The 25,516-nt window shown below is 40.6% G+C and overlaps 1 protein-coding gene across 1 annotated transcript in view; it reads left to right on the forward strand.

Moving 5' to 3' along the window:
- The window catches only part of dcc (DCC netrin 1 receptor), a 251,873-nt gene that overhangs the window by 66,528 nt on the left and 159,829 nt on the right, over window positions 1-25,516 (forward strand). Inside the window, exons 2-3 of the mRNA XM_037753405.1 lie at window positions 8,276-8,632; window positions 18,764-19,051. Coding sequence (XP_037609333.1) covers window positions 8,276-8,632; window positions 18,764-19,051 — 645 coding nt within the window. The remainder of the gene's footprint in view (window positions 1-8,275; window positions 8,633-18,763; window positions 19,052-25,516) is intronic.

Consider the following 25,516-nt stretch of genomic DNA (forward strand, 5'->3'; position numbering starts at 1 on the left):
ACAGTATCTATCTATCTATCTATCTATCTATCTATCTATCTATCTATCTATCTATCTATCTATCTATCGTTAATGAGCGTCAGACAGTCTGTCTTGATTTCTGCATTTTGATTGGCTGTTGATGAGCCGTCCGACCAATCAGAACGCTGTAGGGGCGGGACTTAAAGGTGAGATGTGCGTCACAAGCAGTAGAGAGCGGTAGAGAGAGATGGTGGTTGCTAAGCAGACAGTTGGACACTCTCCAAGCTGCCAGAGATTTACCACGGTGGTTTCAGAGTTTACCAACCTGCAAAAAGATTTGTGGAAGGTAAAAACTTCTGTGTGGTAAATTTGAACTGTTTCAGTAAGATGTAGTGTTGTAAAAATGTATATGCTAACCGCCATTAGCGCATTAGCACTCTAGCTATTTTAGCATGTTGTAGCTAGCTGTGTATATTACTAAGTATTGTCACTGTGTGTTGATGCTGTAAGCTAATTTAACGCTAAAACAAACTCTGAATGAGCTTGTTAAGAGTCTTGTAAACAAGAAAATTGACTGAGAGAAACTTGTGTATGCTCGCTAAAGGATAGCAACAGGAGACACTCTTTGGGAGCATAGAGGACCATGTCTGGTTGTTCCCGCCAATTTGCTGGTACTGTGTTCCTTCATTGGTCCCCTCATCCTGAGTAATAACTGCAGCACATGCTGTATTTTTTTCCTGAGAGTAATAATGTATTTTTTCCCCCTGGTTTTTATAAAGAACAATATTTTGTTTAAGTGCGAGAGAGTGAGTGTGCATTTCAGTTTGTAATCTTGGGATATGATGCTGTGTGGCATATGTAATATGTGAAGGTTTAAAGGGACTGTTTGTAAGAATCAGAAATGCTTGTTAACAGCGACACCTGTGGCCAACGAAAAGTCGCTTGTGCTTGCTCTACATAGACATGAACGAGCATCAGTCAAAACAGTCAACATGTCAGCTAAAACCACAATATCACTCTTTATTTCACCTGCTTGGCAGTAATGTTAGCTGACCAGACGAAGGTCTCTCCATGAATCACTGCTGATCCTAGTTTTGGCTTTTCCTGCTTCAGCCTCCTGACTGCGGTCGGAGGGAACAGGGGAGACACCAGAGTGTTTTGGTCTGAGACGATAACGTTACTCCATGCGGAGCCCCGTCACTTCACAAGACACGGGAAACCTCTGTTGGTCTGGATAAGCTGCAGCAGTTATTTCTGCACAAACGTCCACTGTACATTCACTAGATATTCTCAGAGCTAAACTAACTCTTCTGCAGTGTGTAGTGTGCGCATGCACGTGAGGTGGAGCGAAAGAGCGAGTAATAATGTACTTTTTCCCCCTGCTTTTTATAAAGAACAATATTTTGTTTAAGTGCGAGAGAGTGAGCGTGCATTTCAGTTTGTAATCTTGGATTTTGGTGTTGTGTGGCATATGTAATATGTGAAGGTTTAAAAGGTACATTACAACAAACCTTACAATTGCATTGAAATCTTTGTGAAACGGGGAAAGACTTTAAATGTCCCTTATTATGATATCTAGAGCATTTAAATAAAAGCAAACAACTATTTGCTAGATATAGAGGAGTAATGTCTACCTGAGCAGAGAATGAAGTGTCTCTCCCTTTGTGTGTGTTGTAATCCGAGCTTCTTCGTGCTTTGTTGACGTAGCTGGGCTGGCCATGCCCACCTTTAAGTGCATGTTTGTGCATGTGAGCGCGCCCCTCTGGCTAGCTCATGGACGTTGATCTGCACTGCTCTAATACGGTGGTTATAGCTGATAACGCCGTTCCGTCTGATGGGGCCGTCGCGGAAGCGTAGCACCCACCCTCCGGTTCCCCCCCAGGTTAACACTGTTAGCTCTGTTGACATCGTTTGCACTGTTAGCGCTGTTAGCACCATTAGCTGCGAGCCGCCGGCTCAGCTTTCTCAATGTTGAGAGATTTTTTTGTTGTAGCATGTCACATGATGTCAGTGGTTCATTTCCTGACATGTCGCTGCCTGGTAGTTTTCATGGCGTCTCTTACAGATTAGGGTTTTAGTTTTTTGGATATGTCAGTACTCCCTACCCTCTTTTTTTCCTCATAGTTTCTGCTCCTTCCTGTTTCCTCCTTTCATTCAAGATTATTCTCTGCTGGCAGGCAGCAATCCGCAGAGTTTAAACACACACATACACACACACACACACACACACACACACACACACACACACACACACACACACACACACACACACAAACACACACACACACACACAAAGTTTTTTTGGACGCTGTCCAGAGTCTTAATGCAGTCTGCTTTTCAGACACTCACCCATAGTGTCAGCCACTGTGAGAGTGTGTGTGTGTGTGTTCAGATGGTCTTGGCTGTTGTCCACCTCGCTGTCACCGCCTCTCATCTTATCAGTTAAACTCCTGGACGGCTCTATATTCTTCTACCTCTCTACCTCTATTATAAAAGTGAGTCTCAGACTTTCTCAGCCTGTGTGGGGTCGACTCACTTGAGGGTGCAGCTAATTTCTGACTGGCAGAGTGTCTGCTGTACAGGCCACCGAGTAACCGAGACCTGACCCTGGACCAGAGTCATACCAGGTTCAAATTCAGTCTAATCTAGGGATGCGCGATATTTTTTTTTTCCAGCCGATATGATTACATGATTCTCATGGCCAATACGGATATGATATTTGCTAACTTCACTTTTTTTGTAATTTAAAAAGAAGTTCATAACCAAAAGTTATTATAAACACATGGACCCTCCGCCGTTTCAAAAATGAAATTTTTTAAGGATGATCTGCTGCTTTATGAAATAAGCAAGAAAAGGCTTTCAAACATTGGTACATCAACACTTTCTGTCTCCTGCTCTCAATTTATTGTTGACATTTTGGTAATGCTTTATTTTACAAATCTTTAATGTCCTAATGATTTCCTATGAAGTTTCCTGGAAAGAACAATGTAGTAATATATTTTAAATTTGTCATGAATAATATGGAAAATAGTATTCCTAGAAAGCTCAATTTAAACCTAAGTGAATATCATTTTATAATTCGTTTATCATTGGAAAACATGTTGAATTGTCTGCTCAGCGGTAGACAAATTTCACATTTTAGAATGCTCAGCTAACCTGCTGTGCTCTTAGTAAAAGACCGTCTTGGTTGAATGAATTATTTAAAGGTGTATTTGAAAACTGTATGGAGCTATTTTTCCCAAAATCAGTACAGAAACACATAGTCCTTTCCAGGATATTTCCTAGAAGTCATTCGGAAATTATTCTGTAATGAAAATAAAGTAAACATAATAAAATACAGCATTTATGTTAAAAGAAAATATGGAGGTATAGACCACTTTCATGTTACAGATGAAATATGAAGAAACAATGACCAAGAGGCAGTGAAAACAGAAGAAGAGAGTAGAGACGGAGGGAGAGTAGACAGAGAGTGATAGCATCAAACTGCAGGACAACGAGGACAAGGACACATTGATGAACTGACTGTGTGTGTGTGTGTGTGTGTGTGTGTGTGTGTGTGTGTGTGTGTGCGCGCGCGTGTGTGTGTATGTGTGTGTGTGTGTGACAGGTGGGGGTGAGTACAGATAGAGCTGTCAAGATGGTGATTTACTGATAGAGAGAGAAAGAGAGAGAGAGAGGGGGGGAGGACTGCTGAAGGGGAATCAATAAGAAGGAAACCATGAAGGAAAAGAGAGAGAAGGAAGAAATGAAAGGAAGGAGAGAAGGACGGGGAGATAGGTGGACAGAGTGAAACAAGGAAGGAAGGGTAGGGAAGGAAAAGAGGAATGTAAGGAATGAGGAAACAAAGGAAAGATGGGCAAAAAGGAAGCCATGAAATCAAAAAGTCGAAATAAGGGAGGATAGGATGGTGTCCTTAGTTCACGGTATTGTTAAGATTTCACAGCTTAACTGCTTTAGCTACAGTTGAGCACCCTGAGGTCATGTCCTGTTCTGTCATTTCTCTGGAAACTTTATTTTAGACGAGCTATTATTAATGCAGGATGACAACCACTCTACCTGTCTTAATCTTTGCTAAGGTGCTGAAAGAATCAATGACTCCAAAAGATTATAGAAAAGATAACCGCACACTTAGATCTATGCAGTATTCCACTTTAGATGAGCTATATTTAAAAGCGTACACTTTTAGGCCAAAAATAATTGTACATAAATGAAAAGATTCAGTATTTCTCCACCAGAATTTAACTCCTAGTAACGTGTAGATTTGAAAGAGCATTTGGACCTTCATGTTGGGAAATAAAATGCTTTGATGAATGGGTCCGTAATTCTTTAGAGTAAATACTAGGACTCTCAATCTATTAGAATGTTTAATCACAATTATCCGCATGATTGTCCATAGTTAATCGCAATGAATTGCAAATTAGGCGCACAGTTTTTATCTGTTCAAAATGTGCCTTAAAGGGAGATTTGTCAAGTATTTAATAGTCTCATCAACATGGGAGTGGACAAATATGCAAATGTATGTATATATTTATTATTGGAAATCAATTAACACAAAACAATGACAAATATTGTCCAGAAACCCTCAAAGGTACTGCATTTAGCATAAAAAAATATGCTCAAATCATAACATGGCAAACTCTAAAGTGGGCATGTCTGTAAAGGGGAGACTCGTGGGTACCCATAGAACCCATTTTCATTCACATCTCTTGATGTTAGAGTTCAAATCACCCCTTTGAAAATGGCCATGCCAGTTTTTCCTCTCCAAAACTTTGCCTAAGTTTGCAGCGTGATTTATTTTCCTTCTCGACAAGCTAGCATGACATGGTTAGTAGTAGATTCCTTAGGTTTTCTAGTTTCATGTGATGTCCGCTACAACCTAAAAATCACAAGTTGCATTAATGCGTTAAAGAAATTAGTGGTGTTAAAACAAATTTGCATCACCGCATTAACTTTGACAGCCCTATTAAAAACAGGGTTGATGCGGGGGAAGCGGGGTCACTTTTATGTAAAAGTCACAACCGCAATCTTACTTCAACATGCCAGATTAACATAAAGGCTGCAGCAGCACAAGGTTAAGTGTGTAGAGACGGAGAAAAATGTGTGTCTTGTACCACCTTCTAAGATCACTGTAATAAATGTCTCAATATTCATCCGTTATGCACAAAGAAAATCAGTTTAATGAAATATAAAAGGCTGTGAAAGAGCCAATATGAAGTTCAATGAGGAGATTCTTCTCATATCAGATCAGTTTATAAATACTATTTTCCCCTCGTGGTGCTTCATATCATTTGTGTGCAAACAAGCACATTAAAATGAACAGCGTCTGCTCATTTAAACCTTTAGGTGATCAGATGTTTTGATGTAAATACTTCCACCAGCACACATTGATTTTCTTTCATCAGTCGCTTCCCTGATTCATTATTATGTTATTGTATCATTTTGAGTTATTGGTTTGTAATTTCCTTGTAATGAGTTTCCTGGAAAGAACTTTTTAATCCGGCACTAGAGACAAAGTTCTAAATAACTTATTTTATCTAGTTTGATAAGTTGTGTAGAGTTTATAAGCACTTTGATTTCCACAGGAAACTTGTAAGTATAACTGAACACCTAAGTAAATAGAAAGATGAAAAATCAAAATAATGAAAAAGAACTAGAGCGTTTTAGTGCAGAGGGAGTTGTTAGGAGGACTTTGACTCATGACCTCAGTATCACATCTGCCTGCAGCCCTGTTCTTATTGATACCAGTTTTTATTCAATCAATGTGTTTTGTCCTATAATTAGAGTAGAAAAAGAAGCCGTGGTACATTACTTTTATGTTGAGTGTTCTCCGTTTGTTTCTTCGTCCCAGTTGGGAGCACATCCAGAGAATGTTTAGTTCTTATACCTGATGTTTGTCTGATCAGAGTTTTCCTGCAGGAGAAACCGAAGCTGCGAGGGTTTAAAAAGGAACGTAATAAAATCAAAAAGAAAAAGAAAGAACATCTGCTGCTCTTCAAAGTCTACTTTGTGGCGTAATGACACGACTTCAGCTTGTTCTCAGCCTCTTTTCAGACTTTCCAGGAAACACACAAACGCTGAACGGTGGCTTTGATCGGACAAACTGCCTCTCTGATCACGATGAAAGACTTTTTAGCAGCGTCGGCATCAAAGATGAGAGGAGAAGCTGCCGCTGTCAGAGCCTGTCACCAGATTAATGTAAAAACATAAAAACAAAGAATACAACAGGTTGGTGTGGCTTCGGTACAGATGCTGAGTTATCCTGCAGAGCAAAGCAAAAGGTTGGAGGTTAAACTCTAGCATGTTTTCTTCTGTGAAGAGACACATCTGACAAAACTAATAACAAATCTGAATAAATACATCAGCCAAAACATGAATAAATGAATAAGTAGATAAAAGCATGAGAAAATAACTTGTACTGTAGTTCTTCTTCTCCTGCTGCTGCTGCTGCTGCAAAAAAGCTTTGACATTGAACCAGAGAAAGGCATTATGGGTAATGGGTTTGGTTCCAGTTGTAGTTCAACGCCTGGAGCCAGGCAGTAATGGTTGTGGGTTTGACCCCCAGAAAAACAGTTGGATTGTCTCAGTGTTTTTGTTAATGTTGGAAAAGATGAACAGGTTTATATTTATATTTAAGGTTTATTTCCCCCAGCGTCTGTTACCTAAACCTGCAATACTTGGCATGCTCCACTTTAGTGGCTAGTTGCTAACTATGTCTTTTGTTTAGTGCTGAGCAGGTAGTGTACAGTGAGATTTTAATGTTTTATAATTTTTTGCGTTGCACATTACACATGGTCATTTAATCCATTGTTATTGTAAAGATATTCATTATAGCTGCCCAGAGTCCGAAGTTAAATTTTCCATTTGGCAAGTAAATCCACGAAGGCTATCCGCCACACTGGCGGTTCAATGTTTGTACAAAATTGTCATATAATAAAAAAAACTATGCTCTATTACACTGAGAGTCTCTACCGCATTTTGGTGTCATTTATGAGCATGCTCGTGACGGTACTCATTTTTCTACTGTCAGGGCTCGAGATTAACGCCGTCCCATTGTCCCTGGGAAACCCTGTCTCACGGGAAGGCGTATAAATACCACGTCATTACATGGACATTCTGCGTTTCATGGGCACGCATTTTAGCGATGTCATGTGTCATTTTCATACGCCACACAAACGTCCAAAGTTAGGTTTAGGCAAGAAAACCACTTAGTTAGGGTAAGGGAAAACGTCATCGTTGGGAAATAAGTAGGTTAACAAAGTAAAACACGTACGAAAACAACTACGGAACACATGTCAAATGTCACTAAAAAACGTGACAAATGTCCCTAACGTAACTTACAAAACAAAGCACCAGTCAACAACGGTTTTGAACATGGGCCTCCTGGTTAAAAGTCCAGTGTTTGTTGGGCCCATCCATCACACCACCCGTCCACCATAATTGGTCTTTCTCGTTTTTTATACTATGTCACTTACTCTTACTGTAGCATTTATTAGTGGATGTGTTTACATTGCAGTCAGTACAGGATACATATTGCGTACAAAAGACGCACGGAAATCAAGAAAGGCGTATTTATTGCACACCAAACGGCTTGCGCATTCTCCCTGCTGTACAGCCCGTGCAGTGGTCCCTCCCTCATACCAGGATCCAGTCCCGAGTGAGCGGAGTACAGCACGATTACAGCTTGATTAAGCGTCAATATATTTAAATTATTTTGCTTCAAATTTTGGTCTGGCCTCTTCTCTGAATTTGTATGCAACACAATACTTCATTATGTCAATAAATGTACTGAAACAAATGTATATGTGACACAAAAAGACAATTTACTATATTGGCTGGTGGATTTTTTTATCTACCAGTCCCGTTGGCTGGTGAGTAATTTCGGACACTGTAGCCGCTTAAAGACACGTCATGTTTAATGAAGCCTGCAGCAGGATGTGGTGTCTGCCGTAATGTTACTCATATTAGCTAATAAAGAAACAGACTTGGGACCACCCGTAGGCCCTGGGCCCTGCGGCAGAGGCCCGTTTTGATGTGGAAGATGTGATGATCGCTTTTGATCTTGCATTATGAGATGTTTCATTTCCTCCAGACTTACTGATTTATTTATTTTGTTTTGATTTATGGTATCTTTTATTGAATATGGCTCATCCCCCACTGGACACCCTCTTGTAGTTCCTCACTGTCATGAACCACACCTGTGTTTGCTTGCAGCTCTGTGGTCAGTTTATGTAATGGAGAGCATTAACTGTCCTATGGGTGATCTCATGTTTTTGTGCCTCCATCTAACTCCTCCACATCTCCTCTCCTCCTTCAGCCTCAGATGCCTCCTCATCTTCCTCCTCCTCGTCTAGCCTCGGAGGTTTCGTGGACTTCACGTTCATCCAGGAGCCTCAGGACACGGTGACGGTGCGAGGGGGCGTGCTGCAGCTTGACTGCCAGGCGCAGTCCGATGCGGTGGCAGGACCTCCCGTCATCACATGGCGTAAAGACGGCGTGCTGCTGAGCACGGTGGTGGACGAACGGCGGCGGCAACTGGCTAACGGCTCGCTGCTGGTGCAGAATGTTGTACACTCGCGGCACCACCGACCCGATGAGGGCGAATACCAGTGCCTCACCACACTGGACGGACTGGGGAGCATCGTTAGTCGGACCGCCAAGGTTACTGTGGCCGGTAAGTGACAGCTCTATAAAACACATTATGTTTTACTAACAGTATATACAGGCAACTATTCACTGATTTATAGTTTTATCAGATCTTAGGCTACTTGATTTTATTAAACTGTCTGCATTACATAGATCCTCCATTTAAATTCGAACTCACTGTTGAAATAATAAACTCCACCTCCTCACCTGCACATATGAGATGTGGTGTTCCACAGGGCTCAAGTTTAGGTCCTCTTCTTTTCTGGGATTAAACAGTTTGCTTCCACTTGGCTCTATGATGCAGAAATTTGATTTTAGACAACATTTTCTTTACTCAAGGTCCACTTACTGTTTTTTTTTTATTTTGAAAAGTGAAGCCAATGTGGATGTGCCTTAAACTTGCATTCTTTCTAATGGCCAGCAGGGAGCGACTCCTCTGGTTGCAAATAGAAGTCTGATTGTATAGAAGTCTATGAGAAAATGAGCCTACTTCTCACTTGATTCATTACCTCAGTAAACATTGTAAACATGAGTTTATGGTCTCAATTGCTAGTTTCAAGTCTTCTTCAATACAGCATGATGTTCATTTAGTGAATTATGGTCCCATTTATACTCAAATAGACACATATGCCTTAGGACGTGGCTACCTTGTGATTGACAGGTTGCGACCACGGAGTTGTCCACTCGGGGAGTTGTCCACTCGGGGAGTTGTCCGGGTTTTCGTCTTGGAACTTAAAACCCTTTCACACTGTGTTTTCAGTTTATGAAAGTTAAAGCTAACATTTTGGTCGCCTGAAAAAGTCTTATTCAGCGTTCTGTTGTACTTAGCTCCACCCTCTTGTGCCACTTCTGGTTCCAAAAGTCCAAGATGGCGACAGCCAAAATGCCAAACTCAAGGCTCCAAAACGGCAGTCCACAAACCGACTGGTGACATCATGGTGACTACGTCCACTTCTTATATACAGGAGAGAAGGGAAGGGAGATGAGTGGAGATTCCCTCCTTCAGATTAATGTTTCCACGACACCTTGACCTGTCCTTGCCATTTACCGTGGCGACTAAAACACACACACTTACACAGACTTGATATTGCTCCGCTTCCTTCATTCATTTTACTGTTCGTATTTATTTAATAGAACCAAAGTAATTCACGTGTAATGTAATTTAGTAAGTGGAGTGTGGCTTAAGATCAATACCTTTTATGGAAGACATTAATAGACAGAGAGCCACAGAGGCTTAAGTGCATCGCCATCACGCCAGTGTACACTGTCTACACTGTAGGACAATATACTGTATAACAGCTCCAAGTTTGAGGGATTTCACATTCATATTTAACTTTTAATTATGGATCATTTACATCATCAATTAGCCACAGGTTGCGACAAATTAAATTTGTGCTTACATGTAATTGAATGCCCATTTTGAATTGTGACTGTACTGTCACCTATCAACAGAAATATCAAGCACATTACTACTACCAAATAACAATTATTTGTATTAATATTATTAATTTTCATTCATTTAGTAATAATAGTAATAAGCTCAACATGAACACAGTCCAGAAATACAGTGGGATTCAATTTACAATGAGATGAAACAGAAAAAAAGCAGAAAATCTTCACAGTGGAGAAAATTGCATCAAGTAATGTTTGGTGTATACTGCAGATATGACTAATACGTTGTCAAAATAGTCCAATCTATATATTTTTGACAACTCTATAATTAATCATTTAAGATCTGAAAAGGTATTATGAAGGTATTTTCAGAGATAATTTGGACATTTTTGGTTAATGTGAGTGTCAAAATGGATCTTTAGACATCTAAAATGCAGTTATAGACGGACAAGTGAGAGCTTTACGTTAAGATGTTTAAAATATCAAACATCTTGACCATTTATCCTGACTAACATTAGCTTTATTCAGACAGTAAAGCTGCTGGATTGAATTAAATGTGAGGTCAGAGAGTTTGTCATTCAGACTTCTGTTTCGCTGGCTGATGGAAAGAAAAAAAATCATAGCCTAACCAACATGCTGATTACTTCTGAGACTCTGATAACGAGGTCCTGGATAACACACACACACACACACACACACACACACACACACGCACACGCACACACTCACAGTCACAGTGTGTGTGTCAGCTGGTCGTCTCTTTAGCTCACTCAGCTCTTTGTGTTTGAGTGTTTTGGTCTCTGGAGTGACTCTCATCCTCCCAGTCAGTCAGAGCAATTAAAGAGACAGGAGACCTGCAGCTGCAGCTCACAGGGAGGTGAGAGAGAGTATGTATGTGTGTGTGTGTGTGTGAGGTACTTATCCATAGTCAGTGTATTACCCACCTACCTCTTTTTTTTTTCGTGACGCTAAGCACGACTTTCAACAATTGCGTTTTCCTACAATTGTCCAACATTTGACGCATGTGTCAATTTCCTCTCCAGTCTTTTAAAAATAAAACTTCTTAGTTTAGTTTAGGTTTAGGAAAAGATCGACTTGGTTAGGCTTAGGCAACAAAACTGCTTAGTTCGGTTTAGGAAAAGGTTGTGGTTTGGGTTAAAATAACCCCGGTAGTTGAGTAACTTAAGTACGGAAGTTACGTGACAAATAAATCAACTTTGACTTCTGGTTTCGCACGGAACACAAACACAAAAGTCCTGTGTTTTTTTACCCACCCATCCGCCCCGACCTCCTCCCTACATGACGTCCGCCGCTCTTTATACTTCCCGGTTCACAATTACGTGGATTACATACGAATTGATTTTGTGCTGATCATCAAAATCAATGGAGTTTAAGTGTACGATATATTTAGTAGCGCTGCAACAATTAATTAATTAATTAATTGCCAACTATTTTGATAATTGATTAATCAGTTTGAATAATAAAAAAAAAGAAAGAAAGGAATTGACAGATTAATTGACGTGAAAATAATCGTTAGTTGCAGCCCTAATATTTAGAATATTTTTTACTGCTTAACCCTGCCATCAAACAGCCTTTTCTGACGGGGAACTGAGACTGTATCCGAACCTGAGCTGAATCATGTGTGTTAAACAATGTAAATCCACGCACACACACACACACACACATATTCGGAAATCATTCACCCCGATCCCAGTATTACATTGAAATATGAATCAGTCCTCCCTGCACACACACATACACACCGACACACAAGCGACACACAACACATTACAAGGCAAAATGCTAATGAACAGCAGGGGCTTAAAAATTCAATTAGCAGTCTGACTCTCTGTGTGTGTGTGTGTGTGTTCAGATATGACTGTAAACTGGGAATTAATTAGAAACACTGAACACTCAGATTGATAGAGAGAGAGAGAGAGAGAGAGAGAGAGAGAGAGAGCAGAGCAGAATGGAGAGAGAGTCTCACAGAGTACACTACAGAGAAAAACAATTTGAATGTGAACATCGTTTTATTTAGCTTCCATTCAGCATTGACACATTTTTTTCATTCATCGACAACAAAACCAAAAACAACAATTTAAAGCATTGTTCAATTTGTTAATGAAAGCTTGAAGAATAATATACGTTGACCACAAGGAAATTGAGACGGAAACTAAATAGAAAGTAACCTTTGAAATTAAAAACTGTGACCAAGTGCATTACAATTGTGCTGTACACATCACATAGATCATTGTTGGTGGATTTATGTTAATACTAGGGCTGTCAATTGATTAAAATATTGAATCGCGATTAATCACAAATTAATCACACATTTTTTACCTGTTCAAAATGTACCGTAAAGGGAGATTTGTCAAGTATTTAATACTCTTATCAACATGGGAGTGGACCATTATGCTTTCTTTATACTAAGGCTGTCCTGAATACCATTTTTTAGGCTTCGAATCTTCGGTGAATAATATTTGAAGGTATTTGAAGCTTTGCGGCGCGGAGCAGCAGGCTGACATGTTTTTCTGTCTGTTACCATCTCCTCCGATTCAGTGTCCAGTACAGCGCCGCTGTCGCACTACTGTTCACATAGATACCTCTACACACAACAAACGAGCGATATCCGTCTGAGAATAACCAATAATAATTAATGTTAAATATGAATTGTGGAATCATTATATATTTCATGGGCTATTTTGGTATTAATACATTGTTATATAAAAAAAACACTATACTACTATACTTATATATATAAAAATAAGCATTCAAATACTGATTTGGACATCGATTATCAAGGCAACGGTCAGCCCTACTTTATACAAATGTATGTATATATTTATTAGTGTTAATGAATTAACAACCCAAAATAATGACATGTATTGTCCAGAAACCCTCACAGGTACTGCATTTAGCATTAAAAATTATGCTCAAATCATAACATGGCAAACTGCAGCCCAACAGGCAACAACAGCTGTCAGTGTGTCAGTGTGCTGACTTGACTATGACTTGCCCCGAACTGTATGTGATTATCATAAATTGGGCATGTTTGTAAAAGGGAGACTCGTGGGTACCCATAGAACCCATTTTCATTCACATATCTTGAGATCTTGAGAATGGCCATGCCAGTTTTTTCCTCACAAAAATTTAGCGCAAGTTTGGAGTTTTATTTAACCTCCTTCTCTACAAGCTACTATGACCTCGGGCTCTCTAGGGCAGGGGTCTCAAATTCGTTGCCCGCGGGCCAATTGCGGCCCGCAAGACGATATTTTGTGGCCCCCACCTTGATATCAAAGTTTAATGTTAGTGCGGCCCGCGAGTTTTTTTTTTTTTTTTTTTTAAAGTTATTTTTTTGGGGGCATTTTTTCATTTTTATTGACAGGACAGTGGATAGAGTCTTGAACAGGGGGGAGAGAGAGAGTGGATGCGGAAAGGGCCACAGGCCGGATTCGAACCCGGGCCGCCGCGGTCAGGACCAAGCCTTGTTACATGGGCGCCCGCTCTACCAACTGAGCTAACCAGGCGCCCTCGGCCCGCAAGTTTTATGTGAATGGCACTTTGCCGCGTTGTGTGTGGAAGGTCCCTTTGTTGCGCGAGCCCGAGCTGAACAAACCTACCAATCACAGTGGGGTATATGGCTCCCGGGGGCGGGCAATCGGCCGGGCTTGATGCAAGCAGAGAAACATTTCACAACAACTATGGCGGCGCCCGTGTCACATCGCATAAGCTTGATTAAAGCTTGATTTATACTTCTGCGTTGAATTGACGGCGTAGCCTGACGTGCACCTCTCCAGAAATGTAACTACACGTCGCGGCGACGCAGACCGCAACAGCTGTGATTGGTCCAGTCTCTCAGCGATGCTGAGCGGCCAGGACCCCAGACAACCACAGAAAGTTCAACTTCTCTCTGCCTCGATCTTTTTAATGTTTGTTCACACAAATCGACTCAGATATATTTTCTCTTTTCGGCGTTCCAGTAATGTCAGTAAAAGTTCTGTGGTTCAACAGTTATTAGCTCCAACTCCGCTCAGTTTCTGTTTGTAGTACAAGAAGAAGAAGAAGAAGAAGGAAACTCATAGAGACGCCGCCGCCAACTAGCGGTTTGGTGGTGTAATTGCAGAGCAACACAAACACAGCAGGCACAACTTTATTGCGGAGTGACACCAAGTGGAATGAATATATATCTTGTCACACAGCCCCAATCATGTCTTTTTCAAAGCCTGCAGTGAAGAGAAAGGTTGGTGACGAGCACAGACAATTTCAGGAAAAGTGGGAGACGCAGTAGAGGCCATGTTCAGAAGAACCGTTCATGTTCTTCAATGTTCCATTCATGTTCAGGACATTTCATGTTCAGAAGAACCGTTCATGTTCAGAAGAACCCATTCAAGTTAAAGAACTGTTAATAATGACGTTTGAGAAGATTGTTTTTTTTTTAACAAAGCTTTTTTTGTGGAATACCTGATGCGGCCCAGCCTCACCCAGACTCTGCCTCCAGCGGCCCCCAGGTAAATTGAGTTTGAGACCACTGCTCAAGGGGGTCCAATACATCAATCTTGTGCACTTTGAGAGCAAAAACACGAGGCTAGAACTATAAAGATCTTGGTGCCCCCCAACTTCCGGCGCCCATGGTATTCAATGAGAATGATTACAAGATTAATGTCGGTTAAACCTTTCTTTAGATGTTCAATAAAGGGATATTTCTGTGTTAATGTTATACGTTTTAGCTGCTCATCTCAAGCTGAGGTGTCTTAACCTCATGGTGTTATTCCCCAGCCACTCCAAACACAAACTAACATATTTAAACTCCTAGCTAAAGTTCACATCAGCGGAGGGAGAGCCGGAGCGGCCTTCAGTCCGCCCATCCCTAATTAGCCGTCGACTGTCAGTGGATTTGAACAAATCCCAAATAACGGCGCAGAGGAGGAGCGGGGTTTGACCCACAGAAGCAGATAATAATCGTTCCCAAGGCGACGATTCAGAGTAGGAGCGTCCCCAAATCCCTCTGCTGCCCTCGTCTGTTTGCTGTGATTTGCATGTTATTATCCGTCCGACTTATTTTGGTCCGTTTGTCTAATGAGGATGAAAACAGCAGGGAGACAACAGCCGCTGTCCTCATCGCATCAAAGAAATCAAAGAGATTTTGTTTTGTGTTTTTTTTTGGTTGGATATGGTGGTTGCTGGTTTGAATCCTAAGACAGGAAGTTGAAAGAAGTTTTTCTTCTTATCACCCCTTTCTTCTTGATGCTAGTTTTTTCCCTAGTTCCCTAGTTCCTCCTCTCATATCCTCCTCCCATCCTGATGGTTTGACCCATTTCCTCTCTGACTTTCCTTCATGCTGCTTTCCTTCATCTTGTTTTTCTTCATTCCGTGTGATCAGAATTCCCTCTCTGACCGAAGATCACTATAAACTCTATGCTCCACTTTGGATTCATGAGGCTGTTCACTCTGTTTTGATATATTCAGGCAACATGTCCTCAGATCAGTGGGAAAGAAACATGAAGCCACTCTGATTCATAAAATTAAGAAAAAACTACAAATCTGCGTGTATGTATGTGTAAACAACATTCGTTGTAAGTTGTTTAGTCTAATCTTCAGCAAATCAGGCGGGAAAATTACACCTGCTTCCAGGTCAGTTATGCTTTTTTCTGGAATTGTTTACTAGAAAGTAGTATCAGTATCTAAAAAGTAGACAGAATAAGGCAGATGACTGCAATAAAATCAAGAATAAAAAAAGAGGACTTGGCAAAGATGAAGATGTTTTGCTCTGTAACTTAATGATGAATTTGCTGTCATAAGGCTTTTTCAAGGTTTTTAGTTGTTTTAAGGTTATCACAGTTTTTAAGCCTCTACGCCAGGGTCCACAAGATTGGGATGGACGGTCCTCCTCCTCCGCGGTCAAAAGAACAAGCGGCCGTAAAAGCTAATGTTAGCTAATGTTCGTTTAAATTTGAATCAGACATATCTGCAATATCGTATTGACTTTATACCTAGGTCAGATCTAACGTTACCCATTTCATAACAGGTGATAATAATAAACAAATCTCATGCTAATATGATAATGGTATCTAGAGGTCAGACTCTGCAGAGGTCTGTTATAGTCAACATGAAAGTACAAACAATGCGAAATCTACGTTGATTACAATAGTTGACTACAATCTTGTGACCGGCTGCTACAGTGGTTGAATGCACAAGTCAATATAGTGTCCTCACAAGTGACAAAAATAACAGTATGTGTGTGTGTGTGAGAGTGTGTGTGTGAGAGTGTGTGTGTGAGAGTGTGTGTGTGTGTGTGTGTGTGTGTGTGTGTGTGTGTGTGTGCGTGTGTGTGTGTGCGTGCGTGCGTGCACGTGTGTGTGCGCGTGTGTGTGTGTGTGTGTGCAGCTGCAGGCAGCAGTGTGATCCACACAGGAACAGACAGCAGCAGAACTTATATAAGACACACGATCCAAATTCACATCAGCGTTCCCGTCGCCTCTGATCTGTGTGATGTCACTGCGGCGAAGATGCACAAACCCACATCCAGCAGCGGCTCGTCCCACAATTCGAGAGTCAAACTGACGCCTTTCTAATGTTACAGAACAGAAAGTTAGTGTTTGTGTCACAGATAAAGTTTGCGTTTTGCTGTTTGTGTGTCGAGGTAAAACAGAGGAAGCAGAAACTGATTCAAACCAGCATGAAAACAAAAATAACAAAGACACAAACTGCATCTGTTTTTCTGTCTCTTCCCTGGATGAAAAGTCCTCATGAGGATTCATATCCTGACAGGAATTTAGGACTCTCTGGATTTGGAAACTTGTTATAAACTTTTTTTACACAAAGCAGTTCTTAAAAATATAATATTAAATGTATTAAAAGACACAGAAATTGCATTTAAAACGTCCCTTTTTCTAGAAATTAACGAAACTAAATGACTTCGTATGAGAAAGTAAATTACCTTCTAATAGATCCAGGGTTTGATCCAGAGCGTGCTGTGGCTTAGAGTTGATGAGATGCAACCGCAACGTCCCCGGTTTGACTCTGATTGAGTACATTTATTGCATCTTTCTCTCCCCTGTCTCCTGTCATCTCTCTACTGGCACTATCTAATAAAGGAATGACTTGAGTATAAAATGAGTATAAAAAAAAGAAAAGGAACCCATGTCAGACAATCCTCAAACAATGTAATCAGTGAACATGTTGGAGTTTCTCATGAAGGTCTCAATGCTGTCACAGGGATCAGAAGGCAAGAACAACAGAATATTTCAAATATTCTGGCATGAAAGCATTCACATTTAATAATTCAAACCAACTGTAAAATCTCAGCACAACATCAACAGAGAGAAGAAAATAAGCTTCTCTTTATTGAATTCCTGACATTCCTGCAAAGTCTAGTTAATCTGCCCAGAGGCCCCGGGAGCCATGTTGAAATGAAAATATAACCTTGCATGAGCTTCAGATGAAAGAATGAGCGGGGCTGTACAGTGTGAGAGCAGAGTGAGGCTGCCACCAGCAGGGTCATTTGTTTACGTGGCTACAGGCTGCTTGTTGTTGAAGTGAATCTGATCAGACAGGAAACGGCGTGTGTCCTAAACACAGCAGGCTGGACACTGCCTGTCCACACTGTCCCTGTCATTCTGTTTTTTTCCTGTCTGACTTTTATCTGTCCTCCTGCTGTTCAGGGTCCAACTCTGTCTCTCTCACACATCTACTCCCGCTGTGCCTCACTTCTCTTTCTGTTCCATTTTTGTCTGTATAATTCTCTTCGTCTTGTCGACCTGAAAAACCTTCACAGTCAGCTCACCTCTTCTGCTTCCCCCCCGCTGCTACTTTGTCTTCTATTTCTGACTATTAGTACAGACACGACACTAACAGCAGTACGGACAGCAGTACTAACAGCAATACTGACACTGGCACTAACAGTAGTACTAACAGCAGTACGGACAGCAGTACTAACAGCAGTACTAACAGCTGTACTGACACTGGCACTAACAGTAGTACTAACAACAGTACTAACAGCTGTACTAACACCGACACTCTCAGTATTATTAACAGCTGTACTTACACTGGCACTAACAGCTGTACTAGCAGCAGTACTAACAGCAGTACTGACACTGGCACTGACAGCAGTACTGACACTGGCACTAACAGCAGGACTAACAGCAGTACTGACACTGGCACTAACAGAAGTACTAACAGTAGTACTAACAGCTGTACTTACACTGGCACTAACAGCTATACTAACAGCTGTACTAACAGCTGTACTAGCAGCAGTACTAACAGCAGTACTGACACTGGCACTGACAGCAGTACTAACAGCAGTACTGACACAAAGTGTCATAAAGTGTCAGTACTAACAGCAGTACTGACACTGGCACTAACAGCAGGACTAACAGCAGTACTGACACTGGCACTAACAGAAGTACTAACAGCTGTACTTACACTGGCACTAACAGCTATACTAACAGCTGTACTAACAGCTGTACTAGCAGCAGGACTAACAGCAGTACTGACACTGGCACTAACAGAAGTACTAACAGTAGCACTAACAGCTGTACTGACACTGGCACTATCAGTAGTACTAACAGCAGGTTGGTGTAGTTTCCACTCTTTTCCCCCTAGTACAACCATCAGAGTGAAAATAAAAAAAAAATGACTGTGCAGGGATAACAGGAAGCTTTAGACGAAACAAAAGAAAGAAACTATCAATACGATATGTATATTTACGCTGAGTGAATTCTATCAATATTTTCCGTTATTAACCCCTCCCCCTCTCCTCCACCCCCAGGTCCGCTGAAGGTGGTTGTCCCCACCGAGTCCGTTTCCTCGTACCTTGGCGACACCGCCCTGCTACGCTGTGAGGTCTCGGGCGACCCGACGCCCATCATCCGCTGGCAGAAGAACCGGGAGGACCTACCGCTGACCTTTGACCCCGACTCACGCCTGGCGGCGCTGCCGTCCGGCTCGCTGCAGGTCAGCCGCGTCCAGCCACCGGACTCAGCCACGTACCGCTGTCTGGCCGACAACCCCGGCAGCACCAGGACGGGGACGGACGCCGAGCTACGAGTGCTCCCAGGTAACTGATCCGACGGTGATGTACCGCAAACACATGGCTTCTTGGTTTACTGATCCAGTGGTGGAAGTACTGTACTGTGTTGGCCTCTCATAATAGTATAGATTTAGTTTCTGCCCTGATAAGCCTAATTTGGAACTACTGGCATCAAATATTGTACATATTTGGAATATTATTTGTGTAATCAACCTCTAAAAGCTGATTTAGACTTCCAGTTTTGTTCCAGTGAAGTACGGCGCCAGCAGTTTTACATAATGTTGAGTTCCACTTTTCCTGCAGTCATCATTTTGTCAGGTAGTAATTTTTGTTCATTTGCTCCCGCTGCTAGATGTCTCATTTTAAAATGAAATGTGATGTAATGACTATATAGAGTGTGGTTTTAATAATGCGTCTGAGAGGAAGCAGCTTCTCATCAGTCTGCAGGGAGTCTGTCAGCCACACCGTCCAATTATACGAGTCCATACGCTGTCCACTTCATCAGTCAGAGTGCAGCTCGGGTTACCTATCTCTCCCTGGTTAAACACAGCTTTGACTCGAGCTCATGAAGTGTCCCTGCGCTCTGTCTCAACGGGGGGTCCCTGGAGCTGGAGCGCCGACCTTCCGCGGGATAATCACATGTACTTTGCATTTCTAACTCCACTGAGTCCACTCCCACTTTTCATCACAGCAACCCCCGATCCACCCTCACACACAGCTGAAATACGAACATGTTTTCAGCAGTTAATCCTCGCCAGCATCCCCGACGTGACGTTTAGGGCAGCGGTCAGCGACTGCATTTGTCAAAGCAGACTTTCAAATAAAAAAAATATATACATTGACTAGGCCTAATTAGCCTATCATTGTTTAATATTTTCACTTTCTTACAAATTACTGTTATTTTTTATTATCCTATATCAGTGTGAACAGACTTCATGGGAAAAACATGGGAAATCCATACTTAATTAGAATATGCTCTCAGACCTCCTCCAAGGAGGCAGTTCACTGAGGAGTGATGGTTAAAATCTGTAATTATGGAAATGTAATTGCAGATTGCCGTCCTATAATTCCTGATCTGCAGCTTGCGCTCCTTTACACAGGGCAGGCACAACAGACTGAGTAAAATGCACATGTGAAGGCACATTGTAGCTATATGCTTTAATTTGATATTTTCTACGATTGATTGTGGCCGCATACGCAGCGATAAACAACAGAAAACAGCGGAGGGTCAGCGTGGATACGATTTGCATTGTCACATGTTAAATCCAATGTGGTAAACCCTACACATCCAGTAAAGTATGGAAACACTTTGGGTTTCAGCACCCATATACTGACATTTATGTTAAATGCATTCAAACAGCCCCGATGGAGCTGATCATGGATGTATAAAAAGAACGGAGCTGACGGACTTGGCGAAGTTAGCGGAAGTATACAGGTGCGACTAAGTCCGGTTTTCCAAATAAGGTGTCAACAAAGGGAACTGTATATACAAAATACATATATGGAAATAAGATTGATTGATTATATTCACCAGAAGTATAAAACATTACACGTCCCTTATACATTTTAAAAGAAAATACCACTAATTTGTGAGGGAAATGTTGTTACTGGAAGAAAAATTAGTAAATATTTCCTGACAATGACTGATATATTTGACTTCAGGACATCTCAGAATGCTGAAAATCAAACATTTTTACAGTATTAATTACGATATTTTCCAAAGTAATCGTCCCTCGAACCGAATCGCAATACTTAAAAATCGTAATATATATCGAATCGGCACTCAATTATGTGCTAGTATCGAATTGGGAGATATAGGTGTATAGTCCCAGCCCTACTAAGTATATACAGTGTATATATACAGTATATATATATATATATAAGTATATAAATATATATAAGTATATATATAAAAATCGTAATTAATACAGTAAAAATGTTTGATTTTCAACATTCTGAGATGTCCTGAAGTCAAATATATCAGTCATTGTCAGGAAATATTTACTAAGTTTTTATATATATATATATCTAAGTGTATTACTCTAAGGAAGACAACAAGAGAGAGAACAAGAGTATTTCACTAAACATTATAATTGTACTTCTTTCTCAGACTTCAGAGGATCTTTCAAACATGTCTTAAACGTATAAGCCTCAGAGATTTCCTGTTTCCAGATTTAGCTCATTCACTTTGATCTCTATGAAGTTTTAATGGATCAGATGGATTAAGTTTTTAATGATTCAGACTCCATAAAGGTTTTATTAACTATGACTTTCTAAAAGTTTTTATCAGATGGAGCCATCAGAGGGGCTCAGGGGTCAAAGGTGAGAGATTATTAGATGGCACCATCTGATTTCAGTGTTCCATCTCCAGATAATACATCACTGTCCTACTTTCTGCTCTGTCCCAGGAGCTGTGAGTCAGTCAGATAAAGCAGTCAGATTAGAGACTAAAGAGATGAGACGTAAAGCTTCGGTGTTCTCGTGTAGTTTAACAGCAGGTGTAACCATCAGCTGTCATGTGTAATGTAGTAATCACATGTAGTGGATCAGTTTCACACAAGGTTTACTGAAGAGTCGTGATAGGTTCATTTCTGCAATTTCGAGCTCTTCAAGGTTTGGATGGATATGAAACTATCAGATTATTTTAAATCCAAATCCAAATGTCACAGTACTTATGGACATGTGAGTATTATTTTAAGATGAAAAAAAAGTGAAACTACCCTTTAAGATTCTGCTGTGTGCGCCCTTCATAAGGAAAGCTGAAGGTAAAGGTTAAACTTTGTAGAAACCTGATAAAACATTAGTACAGAAGCCGAGAACGGCCGTGCTTGCAATATTTTTTTTAATGCCGTTATCTCAAGATAATTAGTTAATTATTTTGTTATCAAAGCACGTTTTCTCGTGATAATGGGTTGATTTATGTTGATTCTCAAGAAAACGAAAGACAGATTTCTCGAGATAACAAAATGAATAGTCCCTTGTCATCATAGATGGATGTGGAGTGAAAGGAAAACAAGCTGCTGCGTGTGAACAGTAGCCTAATCAGCACCACGGAGGCCTGGACAGCTCCACTTAAGGGTTAAATCTGTTCTGTGGGTTAAATACTGTAGGCTATAGTGTCAAACATGTAGGCTATGTTAACCCAGAATACAGTTTATTTATTCAAGTTTCTCCCCAAAAAACTACATTTTACAAGATTACATTTGAACACATCATGATAGCATTAGAATTTACATGATTTCAACACAGGTCTGTTTTTCACAATGTAGCATTATCAGAGAAAACATAGGGTGGGTCCCCTGGACGCGTCGATAGTGACGCCGTTAGTGACGCCGTTAGTGATGCCGTTAGTGACGCCGTCAGTCTACCAGGTGTCCACATGTTTATTACGTTGGTAGAAGAGTAGCGTAATGTAATGTGTGTGTTGCGAGTGTGTAGTAGAGTGACAGAGAGAGAGATGAGCTCAGAGCAGATCAGCTGTTTGGCAATCGATTGAAGTGGTAAAGTTGTCTTGTGTTATTAAATATACAGTGTCTCACACACACACACACACACACGCACACACACACACACACACACACACACACACACACACACACAGCTTTTGCCTTCCCCACTTGTGAAATGAATCTGGAGCCTCTAAGCAGGATTAGGCATGTTACCGGGGACCGGGGAGACAGGTGATGGAGCGGTTTCACACAAAGGCCTACACATACACAGACAGACCTGCTAAATGTCAGCAGCATTAGAAAAAGAATAGGAATAGGAATTACAAAAATAGTGACAGAAAATATGTCATAAATCCATCCGTCTGCATTGGGGTGTTTATTGTGTGTGTCCTGGCTCCTCCTCCTCATTGTGATGCGAGCGCCGTCGGAGTGTCGTCTGATTTGCTGACAGCCTCTTTTGGCGGTGTGTCCGCGCAAACATTAAAGGAGTCACGCTGTCGTTCAGTGATTATCTCTGTGATCCTCGTTCTCTAGTCTTCGCTGTGACCAACTTAAACAAAATCTGCTGTGTGGACGCTTCTCCCGCGTCTTCTTCTTCTTCTTTTGTCTCCGCGTGTTCACTGCTCACGTTTCTGCTGATTATCTTGTTTTCTGTTTCTGTTTCTGTAGTCTTTTTGTTCCTGAATCCTGAGGTCGTACAGCTTTACATCTTATTTAATGTGTGTGTGTGCGATGATGTATTTGAATCACACAGATCTGTCCCTGCTGCAGGACAGAGTCACTGAATATATTATAGTTTTATGAAAGTCATTTAATTTTTGTAGTCGGAATTTAGTAGTTGTTGAATTTTGAAACCTAGTAGTGTAACATAGTTTGCAGATAATACTGACTATAATTTGTAAACCCTTAAAATGTGTATATGAAACAAATGTGTTCTGCAAGATCTGCAATGTGAAATATAAAATTGATTACAAAATCATGCAGAATATAAAATAATAAAGTAACACAATGTGAAATACAAAATCTAGTATAAAGTAAAATATAATAAAGAAATGGTCGTATTAAAATATATTGAAATAATATAAAATAACTAATTTGAAAATTAATCAATACATTTATTGAAATCTGATAAAAGTGAAAAATAAAATGCTTAATAAAATATTGTTATAATGGTAATACAATTATAATAAAATTGGCACTTAATGTTATAGCTTAATACTAATAAATTATAGCATTTAAACTTATACAGTCAAATTTAGAATAAGATATACACATCAACACATCAACTGATCATTTGAATTAAAATCAATGTTTTCTCTTTAGAAAATCATAAATGAATGCTTTTATTTTCTTAAATTACTATCAGCTCATTTCAGGCTGAAGGAATGAGGTTAAATGACTAAATGCTCATTTATGGTTGAGGATGAATACAAGATTACCAGAATATGTCAGGTTAAAGGTGTGTGTGTGTGTGTCTGTGTGTGTGTGTGTGTGTGTGTGTCAGTGCCGAGGGGCGTGTTGATGTAACTTCCTGTCTCCTAAAGGAAATCGTCTCGTCGTTCTTTGAGAACAGCCCTCGGGCCAACCTGAGGGCGAACACAACCTGACCCACTGCAGGTGTGTGCGTGCGTGCGTGTGTGTGTCCTCAGGCCTCAGTTTTTCGCAGATGAGATCTGATAAAAAATCTGCTGCTGAAAACATGAAAGCTTTGACCTATGTCAACTTTTTAAGAAGCTTTAGTACCAGGCTCCGTTTTGTGTTTTCAGTGTATAATTCCAGCCCAGTTGTACAGCTGTTTGTGAAATAGTCAGAAAATTGAATGTACTGATTCGTGTACATAGACTCGGATTTCCTTTTTTTTCCTTTTTTTTCGTGATTGTCAGCACGAAATCAATTCATAAGTAAAGTCATTTTCGCCCAGCCCGGGTTAGAGAGTAGCACTAGCCACTAGCCAAATGCTGGTAAAATATGCAAGTTGCTGCTAGATTTGCTTCACTCACCAGCCAAAAAAACATTGGTCATCTATTGAGTGGCTGGCAGATCCTATCCAGGATTCTCCCAATAACCTGTTTTCTTGTGTGCATGTAAGCTTACTGATTAGCCGTCCATCTCTGTCCTCAGAACTGGCTGTCCTTTCAGCACCAAGGACAGCGACCAAATCAATTGTTCTCACCAGGCTGGCTTTAAAACATAAAAAATACCCCAAAACTATCTGTCTGTTAATTGGACCAGTTTTCAGTAGCCTACATCCTTTAAAAATATTTAATTGCGATTAATTTCATGATTGTTGATAGTTAATCATGATTAATCGCAAATTAATCGAACATTTTTTTATCTGTTCCAAATGTACCCTAAAAGGAGATTTGTCAAGTATTTAATACTCTTATCAACATGGAACTGGGCACATATGCTTGCTTTATGCAAACATATGTATATATTTATTATTTGAAATCAATAAACAACACAAAACAATGACAAATATTGTCCAGAAAATGTCACAAGTACTGCATTTAGCATAAACAATATGCTCAAATCATAACATGGCAAACTGAAGCCCAACAGGCAACAACAACTGTCAGTGTGTCAATGTGCTGACTTGACTACAACTTGCCCCAAAACTGCATGTGGTTATTATAAAGTGGGCATGTCTGTAAAGGGGAGTCTCGTGGGTACCCATAGAACCCATTTTCATTCACATATCTTGAGGTCAGAGGTCAAGGGACCCCTTTGAAATTGGCCATGCCAGTTTTTCTTCGCCAAAATTTAGTGCAAGTTTGGAGCATGATTTAGCCTCCTTCATGGTAAGCTAGTATGACATGTTTTCTATTTTCATATGATACCAGTATCTTCACTCTAGCTTTAAAACTGAGCTCGCTACAACCTAAGAATCACAACATTGACAGCCCTATTCATAATATAAAGAAAGTAGATGTGTGTGAGTAGAATGGCTGTCTGTGGGGATTACGCTTCACAAGGTACACAAGGAAAGAAAAAGACACATGTGCGTCTCTCAGATATGCTGCGCATTGACGCATTTATGGAA

The sequence above is a fragment of the Sebastes umbrosus genome, chromosome 19, assembly GCF_015220745.1.
Source record: "Sebastes umbrosus isolate fSebUmb1 chromosome 19, fSebUmb1.pri, whole genome shotgun sequence".
NCBI classification, from domain to species: domain Eukaryota; kingdom Metazoa; phylum Chordata; class Actinopteri; order Perciformes; family Sebastidae; genus Sebastes; species Sebastes umbrosus.